This window comes from Lactuca virosa, chromosome 5 (assembly GCF_052849685.1).
Source record: "Lactuca virosa cultivar CGN04683 chromosome 5, Lactuca_virosa_CGN04683_v6, whole genome shotgun sequence".
Classification (NCBI taxonomy): Eukaryota; Viridiplantae; Streptophyta; class Magnoliopsida; order Asterales; family Asteraceae; genus Lactuca; species Lactuca virosa.
In genome coordinates this window covers 366,277,095-366,299,455 of record NC_136430.1, presented here as the reverse complement: position 1 = coordinate 366,299,455, position 22,361 = coordinate 366,277,095, and the positions used below count along the sequence as shown (strand labels likewise).

The following is a 22,361-nucleotide window of genomic DNA, read 5'->3' as shown; positions in this document are numbered from 1 at the left end:
CGTTGATTGAGGTTTTGAGTTAATTGGTTATTGTTTAATGTTTTAATGAATTGTCTCGATCGAGAACTGGTTTAAGTCAATGCGGTTCAATCCCAAAAAGGTTATTCTTATTCTTATTAATTCTTAAGTGGCGTTTTTGTAAATTTTACTCTTCTTTTTCTATAATCCTTGGTTTCCTCTTGTCTTTCAGATGCGCAAATAGTCAGCTTACAAGGATTTGGAAGTGAATCAAACTGTAAATGCAGTAGAGGAAATTGTGAAGGAGAATTATTTGGCAAGTATTTTTATTCAGCTCTATTTAAGAAATCTCATTTTCACAAATACCCTTTTTTTTGTATATATTTGGCTCAGGTTTTATCTATTCCAGATGCTAAGTTTGCATTGGGATATGCATCTGTAAGTGACTACAACACCCAAGCATTCCAACCAAAACAATTTGTCAGTGGACAAAGGTAAAAAGATCAAAATGAAAGATTTTTTTGACTTTTTAATAAGGTTATACTTTTTGATTTATGATAAATATATTCTTTTTTTTGTAGGGTGATTGCATCTATCATGTCTCTTCCAGATTCTTTAACAGCTGAAAGATTACTCTTGAACTTAAACTGAAATTTGGCTCTAGTTTACATGGAAGGATACATATCACAGAGGTAAAGTCTCTCTTGCATTATAAACTCAATTTTTACATTTTTCTACAACAGATTTGTAATTTCATCACATGTCAATAGGCAAATGATGACAACATTGGCAAAATCGATATATTCTTCTTTGTTTGATTGGTTAGTGGAACAAATCAACAAGTCACTTTCTACAGGGAAACACATGACAGGGAGATCAATCAGTATTCTTGACATCTATGGATTCGAGTCATTTGGTGCTCATCACTTTTGCAGAGGAACTTCCTGATAGTTGGAATGAAGAACCAGATATGCTATCTATTAAAGCATTTGATCGCCCCTTTGTTTTCCCAGGTACACATTCTTTCTTAAATCTCTTCTTTGATTTAGTTTTAGACATAGAGCTATAGAGGTCAATCTTTTTATCTGTGAAGAGAATTTTTGTCCCTGTAATTTGTCATTTCAATCAATGAGAATTACATTCCCCTGAATATAACTGCTCTAACTATCTTATCCATATAAAATACTACATTTTTTCTTGTTTACAGGAGAACAGGTTCATATACTAGCATGCTTGTCTGCATATAAATAGGATACATAAATCATTACACCCTTCAAGGTTGCTGAAGTAATGAGTAAAAATGGCATAGGCCCAAATGCCAAAAAGCAAAACGGTGAGGCCAATGGGTCCCCTGTTTCTGCAGTTACAAGTCCTGATTTTGTCAACTGTGTTGTACCATGGAGCTGTAAGGGCAGATTCTGTTAAAACTACTTTAGCACAGGACAACTATCAGTTTGCTAAATTAAGTGATGAATGGAATTGAACTTATTTAACTGAAACGTATTATGTATGGTCCAGGAAATAATGCAACATAAATTGGTGTTCATTGAGACATAAGATGTGGTTGAAACTACTTTAGCACAGGACAACTATCAGTTTGATACAGATTTTGTTTTTTCAAGTATGAGTTAGATGTCTAAAATAGACAAAATTGGAGAACTGTGTAGACCAAAATCAATGTCATTGGTTATTTTGTAAAATTGTAAGAAAGTAAGTGCTAGTTTGTGATTTAGTAGAGTTATGTTGATGACACAGGCACTTGATCAATGAAGTAGGGTGCTATAATAAACAAATAAATGAAACTATGTTGCTAATTCTTGCGTTTAAACTTTTAATATTGTGTTTTTTTCTTTGTTTAAAATTTGTTAAGAGTTTTTTTTTTTAATAGATTGTAGCCTCGGAAGGCATACGAGACACTGGAGCAGTTGCAAGTTCTCGGGCTGCTGAAATAGGGCTTGATATTCTAGCACAAACAATCCAGGTGTCACCTAGTTATTAATGTTATATTTATAAACATGTATATAAATACAAGGGCATTTCGGTCATTATACCCCCATAAAAGTTTTTAAAAAAGATAGGCAACTATTTGTTGCGCTTAATTTATGTATTGATAACATTAAAAAAATCATATCTCATAGTATTTTCAAATATACGTTTCTCCTTTTGTCTTACAATTGTTATATTGAATGTTCAGGATGATTTAGATAACATAACTCGTTTTCTAATACTAGCAAGAGAACCTATAATCCCAGGAATTGACAAGCCCCATAAGGTAATAAAAAAGATAATTTATTTTATTGTATTTTAAATCAAATTATCAAATCATATATAAACTACCCAAACAATATTCAAATTTTATTTTATCTCTTCAATTTTGCAGACGAGCATTGTGTTTACATTAGAAGAAGGCCATAGGGTCTTGTTCAAGGCTTTAGCTGTGTTTGCTCTAAGGGAGATCAACTTATCAAAAGTAAGTTATTTTTTTTTTCACCCTTTTATTTAATATTTTTGTGACTGAATGAAAGTCTTAATGAAAGTAATTGACAACCCTTTTTCTGTAAATGATGTTGTGATTGTGGGAGAGGTGCTGTGTTTTTCTCTGTTGCTAGGTAACCTTCTCAACAACAGCATTCTACTTAAGCAGGTGAGTAATCAAGATTAAGGGAGACTTGTAATCATGTTTGGCATTCCTTTCCGGTACACATTAAGCAGGTGGTACGCACACACACATCTTGTAGCTCTGCTGTTGTGGGCCCCCATTTATTTGTAACCCAGGGAAGTGGTGCTACCCTGCTATAATTTATTGACTTTTCCGGACAAGACTAAATTATTTTTTGTTTGCAAAAGCCCCCAAACTTTCATGTAATTTCAATAATTGATTTTCTTTTTTCTTGGATTTGACAGTGGGATATTCCAAATTTGGAAGCGGTGACCAAGGAACTAAACTTGCCCACAGCCTTGACTCTTGAGAGAGCCTTTCATGTGAACTTTCTAGGTTTATCAGAGGAATGTCCGAATGACAATTATGCCCTTCCTACCATAAAAATCCATTTATCAATTTCTTTTTATATCATGTAGTTTATCTTCTAACTGTGAGTTACATTTAATAGGTCCATCTTGTGATCATGTAGAAATGTCAATTCTCTTCTACTCTTCTTTTCCCCATTAAAATGTTGTGTTTTTGTTAGTCAGAATCTTAATAATGTTAGGTGTGACTAAAACATTACGAAGATATAAAGGACGATGAGAGGAAGGAAATTTGGTTTGGCCGGCATGTGTAACGGGTATGGGTGAACCATTGCCAACAAGGACATGTTTTATATGACTTCTAGTGCTAATAGAATCGAGTTTACCTGTGTCTGAGGTGAGATGGGAGGTAGCACCTGTGTCCATATACCAGTTAGGGTCCGACTGATCATTGATTTGCATGGCATTTAGGGCCTGAGTGATGTCCGTGGGCTGGTCCGGGGTCAATGGTGGAAACCACTGAGTAGGGGGGAGAAGACCAGGAGAATGAAGGGCAGCATAAAACGCTGCATGCTGCTGATGTGGACTTGTGGCACCCGAGGTCTGATGCGGTGCAGAACCGAGCACACCCGGCTGTTGACGGGGTTGTTGCTGCTGTGTCGGCGGTCGGTAGGGCTGCTGCCAGGTAACATATGGCCACATGAAAGGAGTCCAAGGTACCGAGTGAGGATTCCAAGGCAGCCCTGGTGGGTTTTGTTGTGCAACAGCAGGTGGGCGGCAGTTGTCTGAAACATTGGAGCCACCGCGGCGTGATTGTGAATGTCTTCTACCACCTCTGTTGTTGGTGGAGGCCCGGATTTGAGAGTTTGGAGGGTTTCCCACATGAAGGGCATTGGGTGATGAAGCATGGTCCATGTGAAGAGGTTGAACAGGGCGGTTGCGGTTTAGGGTGCGCTCTTCCAAGGTTAAGATGGATCGACATTTGAGTAGAGAGGGAGGCGGATTTTGGTGGCGCAACACTGTGGCGATGTTGTCATACTTGGGTGACAAACCATTGATAAGGTATGTGACCAAGGTGTGTTCAGGAACGGGTGAACCAATGTTGGCGAGTAGGTCAGAAATTACCTTCATCCGTTCACAATATTGAGAGATTGTGAGGTCGCCAAGGGTGAGAGTGCGGAGTTCCTGATCAAGTTCAATGGCACGGGTTTGTTGGTTGTCACGGAATAGAGTTTCAAGAGTTGACCAGACCGTATGAGCAGTTGCATTTGGCTTTAGGATCATGTTGAGGAGACTCTGTGTGACGGTGCCATAAATCCACATTTTGACAAGATCATCAAGATGTGTCCATGCTTCATCCTTGTCATCAGCGGGTTTGGAGGTTCCGGTGAGATGCCCCTTGACACCAAAACTGCTACAGTGGGTTTGAAATAGTTCCTTCCAGGCATAATAGTTAAGTTGATTGAGATCCAAGATTAATGGGACATAAACTTTGATGTTGGTAACACCAAAGGGTTTCTGGTTCTTCGATGAATCAGACATGGTGAGAATTGAAGAGGAGAGAAAAAGAAGACGATGGAGTCTGATAGAGATGCACAAACACAGGATCCGATCCGATCCGGATCCGAACCGGTTTCAAACCGGATTTGACCGGTTTTTCGACCCCCGAATCCGAATCGGTTTAATCCGATCCGATTAGGATCCGATCCGATTTACCCTTTTTTTATTTTTATTTTTTTTTTTAAAAAAAACATTTTTTGGAGCTCATATATAACACAAACTGCAACATAGGTTCATTAAAATAGTTAAAACATACATCAAACGTCGAATTAGAAAGAGTTTTCAAACTAGTTAACTAATAATAATAATAATAAAGTGGCGTTATAACATTTAGCCAAATAGAAATAGTTTTTGTGGTCTTCCACTTTGTGTCGCCTTCACTAAAATATTCTTCAACCGCCACGCAAATAACTAGGGGTCTCATCAATACCATATTCTTCATCTTCGTTTTCGTCTTCATCGTCATCGTCTTCGTCTTCCGGAGGTGTTGATAAGCCTTGTGCATATTCTTCATCCATGATCTCCGGTTCAACATTTTGTGGTAGTGGGCCTTCTAGTGATGCCAAGTGTTGTATACGTTCCACCGAATCCAAGTAATCCTTCAAGCAAACGCAAACATCTACTGCAACCGGGGTAAGATTCGTCCTCAAGTTTGATAAAACTCTACCACTAAAAGAAAAAGCGGATTCCGAAGCTACCGTGGAAGCTTGGACGGTTAGTAAATCACGGGTCATGACGGAGAGAATAGGAAATTGCGCTTCCTTTTCTCTCCACCAAGCCAAAAGATCCAAAATTTTAAATTGTGGTGCACTCATGAATTTTAAAAAGTTTGACCCCATATAAATTCCAAGTTCGCTACTAGGGGTTAATGTGCGTGCTCTTTTGTTTTGTTCCTCCAAAAGGTAGTTATAGACGTCGATATGAAAATCCGTTCGATCCCCACCACTACCTGATGCACCACTAGTAGAGTCGGTTACACTTGCAAAAGTGTTTGACATATTGCCATATTTTGTAGCGTAAAGGTCAAACAAATTAGTAAAAGTATTATTAAAAGTGTGTATTTGGTTACGCATGTAGTTTGAGTCATCTTTGTGCAAATTTAAAGACATAGAAATTTTGGTAATCAAAGCCTCTACACCCGTAACATTGATACAAGGGTTTAATGCCGCGGCGCAAGTAAAAAGTGGTGGCATTTCTTTGAAATATTTGACTAGTTTTTGTCTCATTGGTCTCGTAACCAAAACAAATATTTCACTTCTTTGTTCAAAACGCTCCAATTGTGCGGACATCAACCATAATTCATTTAGTAACAACGGACTTGTAGGGTAATACACGCCCGATAAAAAGTGGTTGATTGTTTAAAAACTTTTAACATATCCACAAACTCTTCCATCAAATCCCAATCATAATCCGAAACCGGGTTTTTTCCTTTTGAAATTGTGTCGTAAAATAATTGTAAAGCGATTCTTTGGCGTGTCAAACTTTCAAACATCATGCATGTTGAACTCCATCTAGTGTCAACATCCCAATGAGGACTATATGGAGTTACGTTGATGGAAATGGCAAATTTTCGATATTTTTCCATTGTAGCTTTATTTTTTCCAAAAACTCTAGTTAACACAGTTTTGAATTTTTCAATCGTCGAATCAATCATTTTTAAACCATCTTGTACGGCAAGATTAATAATGTGACAAACACATCTAGTATAAAAAAACGAGCCATCCAAAATAGGTTTATATTTTGCAATTAATCTTTTTGCGGCGGCGGTATTGTTACTTGCATTGTCAAACGAAATAGAGAAGATTTTGTCGCGTAAATTATAAGTCTCTATAACGCTTACTAAAATTGCAAATAATCGTGCCCATGTGTGAGGATGCGCAAAAAGTTCAAAAGCAATAACTCGTATGTTCATTACCCAAGTAGAGGGATCTATCCAATGTGCCGTGACGGCAAGATAGCTTTTGGGACAAGTTCCAGTGGAAAACCAAACATCACAAGTTAAAGAAACACCGGTTTTTATATTTAAAAATCCCAATTGCATATCTTTTTTGGCTATATCCCAATACTTTAAAGCATCACGTCTAAGAGAAGTACGACTTACTTGTCGGTATTGTGGTTGCATTTTTTCCCGCAAAATCCTTGTTAATCGTGGGTTGTCGAAGTGGTTGAAAGGCAAGCCCTCTTGAATGACGAACTTGCAAAAGCTTTCACGAATGTCATCATTGTTGTAAATAAAGATCGAACCGTCGGGAGTAATATTTGGTTGATCCGGATCGTCTTGACCTTTTACAACCGGACACGTTTTTGTTGTATGACTCCTCAACGTACTATTGCCATCTTTTCCCAAAAACATCCCGCATTGCTTGCACCTTGCTTTTTCTTTCCCGTTCGACAACAAACACAAATCATAATGTTCCCACACATCTTTACTCCGAGTGGTTGGTAAGATTTTAACCACCGTTGCATCCGACTCTTGACCCGCGGTAGAATTTCGGGAGCTCATTTTTTGGAAGATTATGAAAATAGAAGTATAAAGTAGTAGAAATTTGTGTAAAATGGAAATGGAGCAAATGGCTTGTATTTATATGTGTTTAGAAGGGCCAAAAAGTCAAGAAAAGTCAAACTAGCCGTTTTTTTGGTTTCCAACGGCTATAAGGAAAAAAAAAATTGAAAAATTCCCGTTTTTTAACGGAAAAAAAAACCGGTTCGGATCCGGTTTTGGATCCGGTTTGCGATCCGCTGTATAATCCGATATGAAGTCCGAAGCGAGAATCCGGTTTGGATCCGGTCACCGGATTAATCCGATCCGGTTCGGTCAAATCCGGTTTTGACTAAATCCGGTTTCCGGATCGGATCGGATCCTAGACCCGAATCCGGTTTTTGTGCCCATCTCTAATGGAGAAGAAGAGATTAGTTGGCGGCAAGAAGGTGCCTGTGACGTAGGGTTAGCGAGAGAGAGGGAAGAAAAAAAAAGGAATTTTTTTTTTAATGGAAGAGCTCGATACCATGAAAGCGTGTTATTTTCCCATGAATCACCTATTGGCCTTGAGATTCATTAATATATAAAATAATTACAATATGGGCTAAATAATACAAGGTAAAGATTTGGGCCTATACTAAAATACAAACATATATACATGCGTAGATGATACGCTAATAGTTACTGTTTTAGGTGTAGGTTTTGTTCTAAAATAAAAAATTCTAAGATTAGTTCTATGTTACTCAAAATCTCTCAAAATGAAGTAAAGATTTTGTATTACTTATGTAACCGAAGCTGGTTCACAGGTAAACATTTTGTTAATATTCTTGCGTTAATTGACTTATGATTATAACATTTTTATACTAATCCTTGTTTCAGTCACTCATGGAATCTAACAAGGCGTTGGCAGAAACAAATAACATGAAATACATGTTTTGAGCTTGAATTCCAAGGTGTCAATGATTCGATGATGAGTTGGTTTTAAGACATTGTTGCCTGGTGTCGATTTCTCTGTTTTCTGTTCTAATATTGTTTTGGTTAACTTCTATGAAGATGGTAGCTTACATTAGCATATCTATCAATGATGGTCCTGGATGTTTGACTTTGAGATGCCCAATTCCATCCTAGTAGTGCAAACGTGTAATATATTCCAATTCTTCTTCAATTCGAGTTCCTGCCAAAACATTGCTACTGTTGAATACAAGGTAGGGGCATTTATGTCTTTTCACCAATCTTATTGCATATTCTTAACTTATCCAATTTTGGCAGGTTGATCCTGCTACATGGCCAATAATGATCTTTAGGGTCTGCTAGAAGGATTGGAGATTGCAGTTAAGCTTCTACCTAAGACTTCATGCCAAGGACTTGATGAATTTAAGTTAGCAATGTTTTACTTGATTTGGACATGAACCCTAAGATATCATACTTTGGAATGGCTAGAAGCTTTGGAGGAAATGAGACTCAAGCAAAAGCAAACACACAGAGAGTTGTTGACACATAATAAGCTAGATAATGCAATTGTATATAAATTTTGCTTCTCTTGAGTTCATATTTTTATAACATTTACTCACTATTGGAATAATTATTTGTATTTGACATATTAGTGAAATGAATTATCTTTGTTATTTATGGTATTTTATTTTATATTATGAGATTTTAATGTGTTATTTAATTTGAAAATTAGTAAATCTATCAAAATATATAATTTTTAAAACATTTAACTTTATGACACGTAAAATGTGTGTCGTCTTTCTTTATGACAGGGGCTTTAATGATACGCAATGCGCGTCGTAAATGTGCGTCGTAAGGTTACGACACGCAAATGTGTGTCGTCTTCTTTATGATAGGGCCTTCCTTGACACGCATTGCGTGTCGTAAGAGCGCGTTGTAAATGCGCGTCGTAAATAGACGACGCGCAAAAGCGCGTCGTCTCTCGTTATGACAGGGCCTTCCTTGACACGCATTTGCGCGTCGTAAAAGGCTGTTTTTCTAGTAGTGAATATATTTACCATATTTTCGGAGACAAATTCCGCAATAATATTCTTCAAAAAGGATACTCTGATTTTAAAATAAGCATAAATAAAATTTTTAAAATGACCGTCAATTTGGGGAAGTCACATAAACTAATGCAAAAGAGATCTTGTCTCTTGTCACTCAATGTTTTAAGACATGTCATACTTTTGATTAAATAAATCAAATAACTATGCCTTCTTTCTTCTTCCTCAATTTCGAAATTAAGAAGTCAAAAGAGGACAAAAACTTTATATTTTATAAACCAAGTTTATAAAATATAAACTTTAACTTTTTGGTAAAAGACAAAAGAATTTATCTAGTCCAAAATGTTGTGCATGACTTATTAATTCATACCATATGAATTATGTAATGTTACTTGCTAATGAAAATTATTATTTCTTAGAAATAGATAATTTCCAATTTAATTATAAGAGTTTATTGCATATTTATTAAAATCAATTTCTAATAAATAATCAATTATATCAAGCTGTTGTTAGTGTGACCCTTTAGTATCATATGTTAATTAGCAATATTATTTTAATATGATTCTTGAGCATACTAGATCTTTCAAATTTTTATCAACCAAATAATAGTTACATGTTAAATGGTGAAAAAAGGAATTTTGAATGTCATTTATATAATAGTAACCAAATAATGTGGACAGTTATGATAATTTACGTTCAGGTGGGAAGTTCAGTGATGACATGTTAATTGTATGAATGAAAATGTGTGTGTCATGTGCAGACCATAACATCAAACATATGTAAAGGTAAAATACATATAACACATATCAAAAAACAAAGTTTTCATTACATTAAATGTCAGTACCTTTTTTATACCAATATAGCACAACTGTTGTGTTTTAGGGATGCATGTCATTTTATGTGTACCATCAATACATTCAACGTAATCTCTAAAAAAGTAATGAGAATGAAGTATTTTTTATTAGGAAATTAGAAAATCATATAAATAAAATACCTTAAAATAAGATATACCTTTTGTCTTTCTTGATTTGTTATGATATACATTGTAATGTTGGCTCTTTCGATTATATAATGTCATGTGCTAGACCCTTAAAACGCTTGCCTCTAGAATTTATTGTCTCTAGAACTTCATGAAATTATCTACTAATCGTATCTCTCGATCATTAAAAAATCGCTCCCAACATCAGTATTGGACCCAACTAACTCAAGAGTTTATACAAAAATCCCAAAATTTTCAACGACTGACATTTATCACTTGCCTTCAATCCATATTTTAATTCAAGTTCTTCACATAGTTTCATGAAAATGTTTTGATGCATATTAAGTAAATTAACATACTGAATATTTCGATGTGACGATCATTTAAAATTTCATTTATCAAAGACTCTCAAGGTAATGCCATACAAGGTTTATAATATATATACTTGAAAAAGAATACAAAAGCTAGAACACTTGCATATAATCCTAAAACATTTTTTAACATTAAAGTTTCTTTCTCTATTTCTTTCTTTCAATATCCATCAAGAGCATGAATCTATTCAATATGATTATTGTAAGCATAAAATATGTAGGAGCCATATTAGCTTCTTTAAATTAACTAGACCATAAGGCATATTATATATATATATATATATATATATATATATATATATATATATATATATTGGTGGAGTTAGGAACAATACCTAGCTCCACCACTGTTCATCTGGTCGCCGCCTTTTCCTCAACTGCCTATCTCTCGGTTACTTACTCTACATTCACCGATCCTTCCACCACCGGCCACTCTGTTTATCTCGATGCTTCCCACTACCTCTCCAAAACCCTTCATCTCTCTCTGAACTCATCGACATCCCTTATATCACTAATTGACATCGCGGTACCAAATCGACTAATTATCTATTCGTTTAGGTTTGCTATTTGGCTTCCGATGGTTTTCTAGGGCAAAATCATAGAGGTGCTTCCATGGCGAAGGGTGGTGTGCTGGATGCGACCCCTCTTCATCTGCATTTGGTCTTCTTCAATGCACTGAAAAAGCTTCTCCATATTCGTTGGGTAAACAAATTCAGCTGCACAAGTCAAACATGGTGGATGATCTCCACCTGTTTTGACCTCTTTCAAAACTTAACCCTATTAGTATCAAGTTATTTTCCTTTGGCGAACCCTTTGAGAAAACAATCACTGGGAACGAGTTTCGATTCTTCTTCTCTTGCGACATCAGTCTTCCGGTTACTTATGGAATCAAAAAGTTAGAACGGCATTTACCTTCGAATAATTCCTGTAATCCAGGTGAATATCTTTGCAAGTCCTGTCATTTAATTTGGATTAACGTTTAGGAAACCCTAATACCACTTTTGGTATCTACAAAGTTCATTGTTTATTCAATTTCATACGAATTCAAGGGACCAGTAATTTATGGGAGACATATTTTATAAAGAATTCACTCCTGGAATTTTCATTTTTGATGATAATAGGATAAATACAGATTATATATTTATCATCAGTAAGTTTTCTTTTTGTCAAGGAAGGAAATAAATTATGACTAATTCGGTAAACGTACTTCATGTGCTTGAACATGAACATCAAAATCTATCCATGCCCCACCAAGAAAGTATTTATATGTAAGATTTATACGTAAATTTGGTTGAATATGCAGCCGATACGGGTAACATCGTTGAAGATAAAACACTAGAGCTATATATTGAATATGCATTGTACATTGATACACCTCCATTTGGGCTTCCCATGAGAACAACGTTTCTGTAGATTTCTGAGATTATCATACCAACTGGTATCCATATCTCCCTTATACATGATTCCTATGTAACATCCATTAAATTTCATAAAATTTAAACTTTTTAAAAACTATCCTTTTTCTATAGAAGTGTTTACAAAAACCGTTGTTCCCAAAACATTATTTAAAAATCAGAATGTCTTTCAACATAGTTTTCAAAACATTCACATTATCAGAGTTTCCCAGAAATCATAAGTCCAAAACGTGACGATGTGTACGGTCACACCTTCACATTTCCACGATCCACTGAAGTACCAGAAACCATAAACTAAAACTGTAAGCACAAAGCTTAATGAGTTCCCCCAAAGTACCAACACCCAAACATATAACATACATAAATAACAACATGTATACAGAGCCTTCAGCATGTCTGGACCGCCTCCCCGGACCTACAGCATGTCTGGACCGCTCATAGAACTTTCAGCATGTCTGGACCGCCTCACCAGGACTACAGCCTGTCTAGACCGTTCTCCGGGCCTTCGACCTGACTGGTCCACCTCGCAGGCCTTCAGTCTATCCTGACCGCCCTGGGTCTGTTGGCCTTCAGCACAAAGCAGGACCACCTCAACCCAAACACAGGCACACATATGTCGACATATACATAACTCATAAGCACATAATCAAACAACAGGCAAGCATAGATCATACAGATCAATAAGTGTAGCAACATCTTATCTACCAGGATACCGATCTAACATATCATAACAGCATAGCAACATCCTATCTACCAAGATACCGATCTAACATATCATAACAACACTCAATCAAAAGATAAACCAAGATAAAAATCCAAAAGGGTCGGCATTGGTGCCTTCGACCCATAAGTACAGTGAGGAAAACTCACCTCGAATGCAAAAGCTCCCCGAAAGAAAGTCCTTAGTTGTTGCCCTGTCGGCTTCCAAGCTATCAAAACCAATAACACACCCAATTAGCAATTGGGTCCCACGCTATAATCCATAATCCAAACTTCGGGTAAAATGACCATTTTACCCCTGACCCAACATGCACCAAAACTAAGGCCCAAAACCAAAAGATCCACAAAGGTCCACTAATGGCCTAAATTTCCAAATTGGGCCCAACCCCATATGGGTCTTATCCTAAGCCCATATTTTCCTTAAATCCAAATCAGGTTATCACAAACACCCCTCGGGACAAACTTGGTCAAAGACATACATCAAAAGTCAAATTCAACAATCCAAGTTAACCCAACTCGTTGAGTTTCTCCATCAATATTCATAGATCGGGAAAAACCAGGTCAACTCGCTGAGTTGACCCACCAACTCGCCGAGTTCCTCTTATCAATCTGAAAATGTCGAGGAAAACCAAGCCAACTCGCCGAGTTTATCCAACAAACTCGTCGAGTTCGCCAGAAACCACCTCTTAATACATTAAGTACTTAATCCATTTGGACATGACTCCAAAACATAGATCTGACTTCCTTGAGATGGAAAACCACGTAAGTTGCCAACTTTACGTTCATGCATGTTTAAATGAAGCTCTTAAGCTTGGAATGGACTTAATAATTGACTTAATGCATGCATGACACCAAAATCCTCATAAAGTTTGCACTTTTAAGATTAAGGGTACCAAAACCAACCCAGATCTGAAAGAACAACCCCTAAAAGACTTTACTCCATCATCATCCCCAAAAATAGGCCAAAACACAACAAAACCCAAAATAAGGAGATCTAATCAAATATTAAGCAAGGTTAGGACTTTATACCCGAAATATGTTGGAAATGGAGCAAAGAACCTAGATCTGAAAGCTCCTACTCGAACCACCACTTTGCACCAAGCTTTTCTTTCTTCAATGATCTTCAAACACACCCGCAATGAGCTCACAACACTCAAGAAGGCTCTAGGGTTTCGAGATTAGAGTTAGGGGCTATGGAGGCTGGAAATGAGGCCAACACTTGGGACTTAAGGTGTTGAAATAGGGTGCAACACCCTAAAATTAGGGTTTCCTTCTGAGTGGCCAACTCGCCGAGTTGAGGCTCCTCAACTCGTCGAGTAGACCCATTAAATTCCCACGATTTCATCTTCAACTCGTCGAGTTCAACTTGAAATTGGCATAATTCCACAATTAACCTTCTAGATTCCGGGTGTTACATCCTAGGATTATGAAGTTCAATTCAAAGGCTTACTCAGGTAAAGAAGTTACGTTGGCAACCAGAAGATATGAGTGCTTAGAATTTCATTACTGCAATCATACATAAGTTCTACTTATGCTGACATAGAGTCATGTTTTGGCGTTTAATTGATTATGTGTTTGGTTTCTCTTACCAGGTAGCTATGGGTTTTCAGCAAAGAATACGTTATTAATTGGTAAAAAAAATATCTTTTCAGTACCACTTCAGACTAGAAACAAGCAACACTTGATTTGTCTAAGTTTGCCTATTAACTCAGAGGTTGAGCGCTTCTGGAATTCAACATCAACAAACAAAATTTCAACATCTTTGGGTACAAAATGTGCTACTGGCTCGAATAAGATGAAATCAAATGATTTAAACTTCAAAAGAACCAAGAATTTTTACACTAGGAAATCTCCTATTTACACTTTGTACATGAAGTCAAGGCACCTTCTGTTCCTAAGTCTATCCTTCAGTCACAACATTTCAGGTCTCTCAACAAGGTATGTGTTGATATTTGTGTTAAAAAGTTGTGTAATAGAAAGAAATGCACATGCAATGTTTTTTTATGATTTTGTTTTAATTGGGTTCTGCTTCCCAGTCCGGGGGTCTTCAAAAAGGGTATCAACAATCTGAAAACTTTTTATCATTTTCTTACCCAAATCATGCCCCATTTTCAAACTACTATATGAACTTCTCTTCTAGTGGAAGACTTTGGAAGCCAGTTAAATTCTAGAATGAGAAGCCATAAATGATTTATAACCAAAGATTCAGAATAACATGGTCAACTTTTTAAGAATCAATGATGTAGTATTGATATCGTGTGTGTGTTTTTTATATTTAATAGATTCCAATTACCTTCTATGATCGTTTAAGCTCATCAACATCTTATCCTATCTCATGTTCAGACCAAAGATGTTCTCAACCTGGTCGGTGTTCTGATTCCATCTTTTCAAATAATCAGTATACTTACACATTCCATTATGGAGATGGAAGTGGAACATCAGGTTACCTGGATGATAGTTGATTTTAAGGTAATTTTGGTTGTTGTTTAAGATATAAGGGGCGATTTGGGAAATACAAATCAATCGTACTAAGTAGTTTCACTTTTATGTTATTCAGGTTTGTAACAGAAGAAAAGATGTATCAAGACAAGTAGATAGTTTATAAGGCGGATGTGGACCCAGATCTAGGTAAAACGTATTTTGCATAACCGGATGAATGGCTTAAGCGTGATTTTTTTTTTGCCAATTGAGATCTTATTCATTATTTATTTTTATTTTTTTTGTAGATTTAGACAGTAAATGATAGGTTTTGGAAAGCTTTGTTGGAAGAGATTTAATACAAATAGGACAAAAGATTCACTAATTTTGAGTATGCTTTGGTTTTATTATGGATGTTTTTTTTTTCGATTTAATAAGGTTATTTTCTTGAAGCTGCTTACCGGAGTTTTTCATCTGGAGCATGAAAGGTCACACATTGGACATGAAAGGTCACACATTAGACTCCTGTACTTACAAAATCATAACTGGTATAATCGGTTTACCATCTAAGATTTAGATGACCATGAGGTTTTTTTGATTGGAATAAAGGCTAAATAAAATAGGTAAATCTCAGGAAAAGTCCTAATATTTCATCCTAATTTACGAAAAAATCTCAAACTAAAATTTGTTTATGAAAAAATCTCAATTACCGGTAAAAATGACGATTTGATCCCTTTTTCCTGGTTTACCGGTTTCATTACTTACCTGGTTCCATTAAAATCTCATTATGTTACCATAATTTACGAATAAGTCTCAAACTAAATTTAAGTGATGATTTAGCCCTTTTCTCGCTGTAACATACATATTACCGATATCATTACTGACCTGGACGCACAGACATTAAATGAGCTAATGATATGGATATGTTAGGTTATATAATGTTATGTTTACCATAAAATGATATCATAATCTACTGTATATTTTTTGAAATATAAAATGCATCCAACGAAAACTACAATATTTATATAAACTAGCAACAAATTCGTCATTTTTAAGTTTATAAGAAATTTCAAATTGTCTATCTAATCTTATATAACCCAATATATCTATCTTATAAGCTCATTTCCTGCCCCTTTTCCCAAAAATATACATTTTACCGGTTTCATTGCTGATCTGGATAGATAATCATAAATGAGTTGATGAGATGGATATTAAATTTTACGGTAAACGTAGCATTATATAACTCATTATATCCATCTTATCAGCTAATTTAATGAGTAGACCTCCAGATCAGCAATGAACCCGGTAAAATATATGTTAAATTGAGAAATGGCAAAATCATTACTTAATACTCCCTCCGTCCCATATTAATAGTCCATGTTTCATTTTTGGTTTGTCCCAAAATAATAGCCAACTTCTAAAAATAAATATGTCTTTTACCATAATATCTCTCATTATTAGTTAAATTATCATGAAATTAAATGCAACTACCATCAAATTAAATGCAACAAAATGGTAAGACTGTCATTTCATTTAATAAAGTTAATGATAATTAATGTTTTCTTAATCTATGTGTTTTTTGTCTGTGGCCAATTATTTTGGGACGGAGGGAGTATTATTTTGGGACTTATTCGTAAATTAAGGTAAAATGATGAGAATTTATTGAAACCGGGTAAGTAATGAAACCGATAAACCGGAAAATGGATCAAATCGTCATTTTTACAGGTAATTGAGACTTTTTAGTAAACAAATTTTAGTTTGAGACTTTTTTCGTAAATTATGGTAAAATATTAAGACTTTTCTGGAGATTTCCCAATAAAATATAGATATTTTAAAATCTTTTGAGTATAAATGTTGTAGAGTATCTGATTTTGGCAGTAAAAGTTGTAGAAAAAAATGTTTTTGGTTTGATTTATTAGATTACTGGATTAATGAATTTTGATGGGTAAAAGTTATAACGGTATCGGTTGAAATTTTTTAATCAAAATGAGTTTACTTTCATTTTTCATTTTTTCATTTTCGCTTTAAATCAATTTGTTTTGAAGCCTAAATCATAGCAAACTTTTTTAGTCTTTCATAACTTCAATAATTTCATCACGAATCTTAATATAAACTATTTTTTTTGGTTTCTTGTTTTAAGTTACAGGTGCGTGTGCGTGTGCAACTTAGACAAGATCTTGTATGCAGCACGCACAAGTTGTATAGTCTTGACGGCGTTCTTTCACCTGAACTAGCAAACTCTCCTTTCCTCCGGTCCTTGTAAATCCTCTTTTACACAGTTAGAAGAAATGTGAAATCTCTTTTTTACCCTTTAATTTCATAATCTTTTAAAGTTCTCCAGATTTAACGAAATTGATGAATAGTCCGTTTTATTTGCAGTGATGTTGCCTACAATTTCTTACAACCTAAATGGGGTTTAACACAATTAGAAGGAATGTGAAATCTCTTTTTTACCCTTCAATTTCATAATCTAATTTTAAGACAACTACAAAGTTTCCAATCTTAAGCTTATTCTTTCGTATATAGTTCGCTTCTTGGCAACCAGAAATCCCACCAGAACTTGGCAATAACAAGACTGTAAGCTCATTTTGTTTTGTGGGCAATTTGGACATTTTACCATAAGGATCAAATTATTTTTTGTTTATATACTCATCAAAACAAACTTTCAGGAACCATTCCACCTGATTTAGGGAGATTAATCAATTTGCAATCTTTGTAAGAATGATCAAGTCTTTGATTTCTGTAAACGTAATTATTATTCAATAAAAAGTTTATTTATTCAATTAAATTTCAGGATCTTGTCTTCAAACAGTTGACTTGGAGGCTGCCGATTACGCTTGGTCAACTAGGAAATCTAACAAATTTGTAAAATCTTTGACTTTCTTTGATTTTGCCATTATTTGAAGGCTAAAACTAAGAAAAAATTTCTTTATAATGCAGTAGGATAAACAAAAACAACTTCACCTGATTTTTATACAGATTTGGAGACTACTTTCTAGATTGTAAGAGGTTCTATCTTTTCTTTTCGAGCTAAATGCAGGAAATAGCAACACACTTTCATTTATTTCTCATATATTAATTATAGCATCCTACTTTAATTTCTTTCTGTTAAAGCATTGTTCTTTTATTTTATTTTTTGTTACTAAGGAAGGCATTATACTTTGAAAACTCTGCAATTACAATATTGTCCTTTCGATTTTTTTATTACTGACATCGTACTTTGAAAAATATATCCATTTAAAACAGTGAAAATTGTTTTGTATTTAGGTGACATTGCTATAAGTAGGTATATTTGTCAAAGTTCACTAATGTAATAGGAGAAATGAAAAAATAATATTGTAATAAATAATAAATCAAGGAAAGTATATTGCTATTTTTTGCATTTGTGTTTTTAGAGACCCGTTGTTATTAAACACATAGATTGCTGTTTTGTTTACCTCTCTAGAAAGTACGTTCCCATAAAATGTACATACTGCAGGAAATAATTTGTTAATTAACCACTAAAGCGGTCAATTTTTAACCTTTAAAGTGACATTTTCAAACTTTAATCACACTTGATTCCGATTCATTATTTTTTTACCTTTCTTTTGAGTTTTATTGAAGTTCATTTTAACCTTGGACTGACTTTTGTTTTGTTTTGTATAAGGTGCCACAATTTGAATCCGCTACCATCACAGTTGATCCTGATTTGAAGGTAACCAATGACTGTATTTTATGTTTTTGTCAATGGTTGTTTTTGTTACAGTGGTTGTACATAATATATTTATGTTTTTGTTAGCTTACCCTTCATTGGAAACAGACACCCACCCACGTACACACACTGAAACATGTTTACAATTTCTTATTTTTTAATGTTACAGGATTCAGAAAAAAACTACAAAGCCATTGTTGCTTATATATGTAGCTACTTGGATGTTTGCATTTTACGGTGATTACTCCACATCTGATCAATAGACCACAAAAAAACAAACAGAACTCAACACCTTCCGTCCCACGGGGAAACCTACTAGTTGTAAATAATAATAAAAATGTAGCATTAAAATTTGAAATAGAAAAACATCTAAATGAAAACGATCCAATCAAATAAAAAATACAATTAGATCAATAATAAATCCTCAATGACTTTACACAAGTAAGTTTGGAACTTATTTTCACTGCATCTTTGAATGAAGTCATTACAAAACACCACATTTTTCCGTTTGATATGTACATGTTTAAGTTTGGAACTTTCTTTGAAACTCTATATGTATTTATATATAAATTTGCCTTTGTCTATCCCTATCGTGTATTTAAATATGTATTAAAAATCAATGATGCATATAAAGATTTGGCCAGTTAAGATGATTGTTTAAATAAGGCATCACAAGTGCATCAGTCCACTCCTTTTTGAAAAGAGCGTTCCTGCGAAGATTATGAATGGATCCAAATGCATCAGCCCACTCTCTTGAAAAACTCTATCTTGATAATTATATTTATTTTTGCTAAGCTATTTGTTCATAGCATCAAAGAATCTTAAGATAGAGTTAAAATGATACCCAAGGTTAAAACTCTAACCATGAACTATAAAACTGATAAAGGATATTGAAGCATACGTGCCCCATCACTAGAATTGGGCCAAAGCCAAGAATAAACAATTCATTATTGGAGCACAAGCCCAACATAGAGAGAAGCGTGCCCATCGTTTTGTGAAATACATTGTCTATATTTGGTTAACGAGAATGTTTTCTCTAACAATATAGAAGCAACCTTAAATGGAATAACATCATTGAAAACATTTTTTCTTGAACTTGTTTCGCTATTTTTACAACAAGAGAGTAATTGTTACATTATTATTAGTATAATTAAAACCCAACTTAAATGTAAAAAAAAAAAAAAAGGAAATAGAAATTACCATCGAAAAGCCCAGAAGTGCTTATGATGCCAACAACTTACCAACTAACCCAACCTTAAACCCCAACAATCCATCTCTCTTGTTTTCCCAAAAAGATTTCAGGAACCATGTCGGAAACCTTCTTGGTCAATTCAGCATTTGAAAAAGAATGCCAAATTCAAATTTACATGCTCATTTGCCCATAACTCTTCTTCCATTGGATGGCAATCGGGCTTCTTACATTGTGCATTCCATCGCTCCATTCAATGGCCCCAAACACCGCACTTCCACCACCACCGGAGCTGAAAGTGATCTCATATTCCACTTCTTTCTTCTCTTCACTAAACTCAAGCTTCACCGGTGACACAACCACCTCCACCCCCTGCGGAGCACTCACTTTCACCTTATAAACCGCATCCACCTCACTCCCTACGTTCTTCACAACCCTGTTGTACTTCACAACTCCGCCGGTTTTGGAATCAAACACAACAGAAAAAGATGGGTAGTTTAGATCGCCGGGATTACTGAACTTTCCCTCGCTGCAATCCACTGGATCTTTTGTAAAAGTAGCTATTTGCTTGGAGTCGTATCCAATGGCGCAAAGGAAGGACAAGTAATCATCGACACCAGCGTCGTATACCAAACCTGGATTAAGGGCTCTGTTTGGATCCACGTGTCCTGATCCGTGAACGAACGGTGTGGATTGTTCGCCGGTGGCAAGGTCGGTAATATTCTTTCCGGTGTCGTCCAAGTAATAAGCGGTGGTCATGAGTGCAGATTTTATAGCAGCTGGTGTCCACGTCGAGTGGGCCCGACGGAGCAAAGCGGCTAGGCCACTCACATGAGGACATGACATCGATGTACCAGATATAATATTGAACTCAACCCGTCTAGAGTCAATATCCAAATCGGTCGGGCTGGTGTACCCGGTCCAAGCGGCTAGAATGTTAACGCCGGGAGCAATCACGTCAGGTTTGATGATCTCCGCCGTGCGGTAGTTCGGCCCACGGCTTGAGAATGAAGCCACACGCGGTGCTGATGGTGATGTTCCGATGATTGTCCCTTTGAAGACAATCGTCGCCGTTGGTGACGGATCGGATTTTAAATATTCTTTTATCTTATCTCCACCTGCAGCACCAACCATAGTTGCAGGTAGGAGATGCGCATCGGCGAGAAGTTCTTCGCCGTTCTCGTCTAAGTTTGTATGTATCATTCCGACGCCTCCGGCTATTTTAACGGCGCTTCCCTTTTCAACCCTTGCGTTGCCTCCACGATCGCATATCACGATTTTGCCGGCGACTAGTGTGGAGTTTAGTTGTCCGGAGTAACAGTATCTACTACCACAGTCCCCTGCGTAAACTAGAGGATATTGAGTGTCGTCGAGTCCTTCACCGGAGTAAAGAGATACGCCTCCGTAAACCCTCCCATCGCCTAGAACAACGTCTGCCGGAAATTCTCTGTCGATTGTGGAAGCTCCAACCGTAAGAATCCAAGGAGCGATGTTAGTTGCAGTATAAGGATCAGGACCGGAATTTCCTGCGGAAGCGGAAAGGAGAATACCGTGTTGCATCGCTCCAAAAGATCCAATAGCAATGGAATCTCGGTAATACTGAGGAGCATAACCAGAAGATCCTACCGATAAAGAGATGATGTTTACACCATCATCGATAGCTTGATCCATGGCGGCAAGTATATCGGAATCATAGCAGCCTTCGCTCCAACAGATCTTATAAACAGCAATCCTAGCCTTAGTAGCCATACCTCTGGCTTCACCTCTTGCAAACTCAAAAAATCCGGCATCCTTCACAATCGCTCCGGCAGCCGTAGAAGCCGTATGAGTTCCATGACCTTCCGTATCCCTAGGAGAAAGAGTACCACCGGTTTCATTCAACCGGCTACCAAGACTTGCTGTATAACCTCTATAATAAGCCTTAGCCCCAATAATTTTCCGATTACATGCCGTCGCAGGAAAATCCGACGTGGTTTCACAACTACCTTTCCAAGTAGACGGAACCGGTGGTAGTCCTTCGTCTGAAAAACTCTCTCGTTCAGGCCATATCCCGGTGTCAAGCACTCCAACAATAACATCATCACCATATTCCGAGTTTGGCCAGATACCAAAAGTATCCGCCAAACCAAGGAAGCTAGGTGTATGCGTGGTATGAAGCGTTCTCCGGCGATCCGGGATCACAGAGAGTATCCCCGGGAGACGACGGAGCTTGGCAGCCTGAGCTCGAGTCAACCTAACAGAGAATCCGTTGACAGAGCGTTCGTAGGTATAAAGGATGTCAGACGGTTGATGAGACGTCGAAACAGATCCGACGATGGAGGAGTACCACCGATGATGAGTGGAAAACGTGGTAGGTTTCTCAGATTTTGAAGCGTGGATGATATAAGTCTTTGTTTGATCGATTGATCGCGTCTGAGTGGAGACAGTCACAGATACAAAAGAGAAAAACAAGAAACAAAGGAGAAGAAGAGGAGGTGGGAGTGAAGTCGCCATTGTTGGGTATCTTGAATATCCTTGGGAAAAAAGGAAATATGAAGATAAGAAGGCCACAGAAAAAAGATTAAAATTTTAAAAGTGGGAGATTGAAACACGTCGGACTAATCGATTGGTTGATCTA

The 22,361-nt window shown here is 36.3% G+C and overlaps 2 protein-coding genes and 1 long non-coding RNA gene across 5 annotated transcripts; 1 reads left to right on the top strand and 2 right to left on the bottom strand.

The window, feature by feature from the left end:
- Positions 1–622: 622 nt before the first annotated feature.
- Positions 623–4,496, bottom strand: LOC145111867 (uncharacterized). Of its 3 annotated transcripts, none has more exons than XM_079048112.1 (2): positions 3,312–4,496; positions 623–1,064 (listed from the first exon to the last, which is right to left on the bottom strand). In XM_079048112.1, the coding sequence occupies exons 1-2, from the start codon at positions 4,465–4,467 to the stop codon at positions 868–870; spliced, it is 1,353 nt and encodes a 450-aa protein (XP_078904238.1). In that variant the 5' UTR covers positions 4,468–4,496; the 3' UTR covers positions 623–867. The 3 variants fall into 3 exon arrangements, with proteins under 3 accessions (XP_078904238.1, XP_078904237.1, XP_078904239.1); XM_079048111.1 differs by lacking the exon at positions 623–1,064 and adding an exon at positions 1,072–1,385; XM_079048113.1 differs by lacking the exon at positions 623–1,064 and adding an exon at positions 1,072–1,361.
- LOC145111868 (uncharacterized) lies at positions 1,891–2,369 on the top strand. The gene is made up of 3 exons (XR_013710363.1): positions 1,891–1,939; positions 2,153–2,230; positions 2,339–2,369. It is a non-coding gene; the product is annotated as an uncharacterized LOC145111868 (long non-coding RNA).
- A 15,115-nt stretch (positions 4,497–19,611) lies between the features above and the next one.
- Positions 19,612–22,293, bottom strand: LOC145117021 (Subtilase family protein). The gene has a single exon (XM_079053330.1). The coding sequence runs from the start codon at positions 22,235–22,237 to the stop codon at positions 19,919–19,921; it is 2,319 nt and encodes a 772-aa protein (XP_078909456.1). The 5' UTR covers positions 22,238–22,293; the 3' UTR covers positions 19,612–19,918.
- Positions 22,294–22,361: the final 68 nt, after the last annotated feature.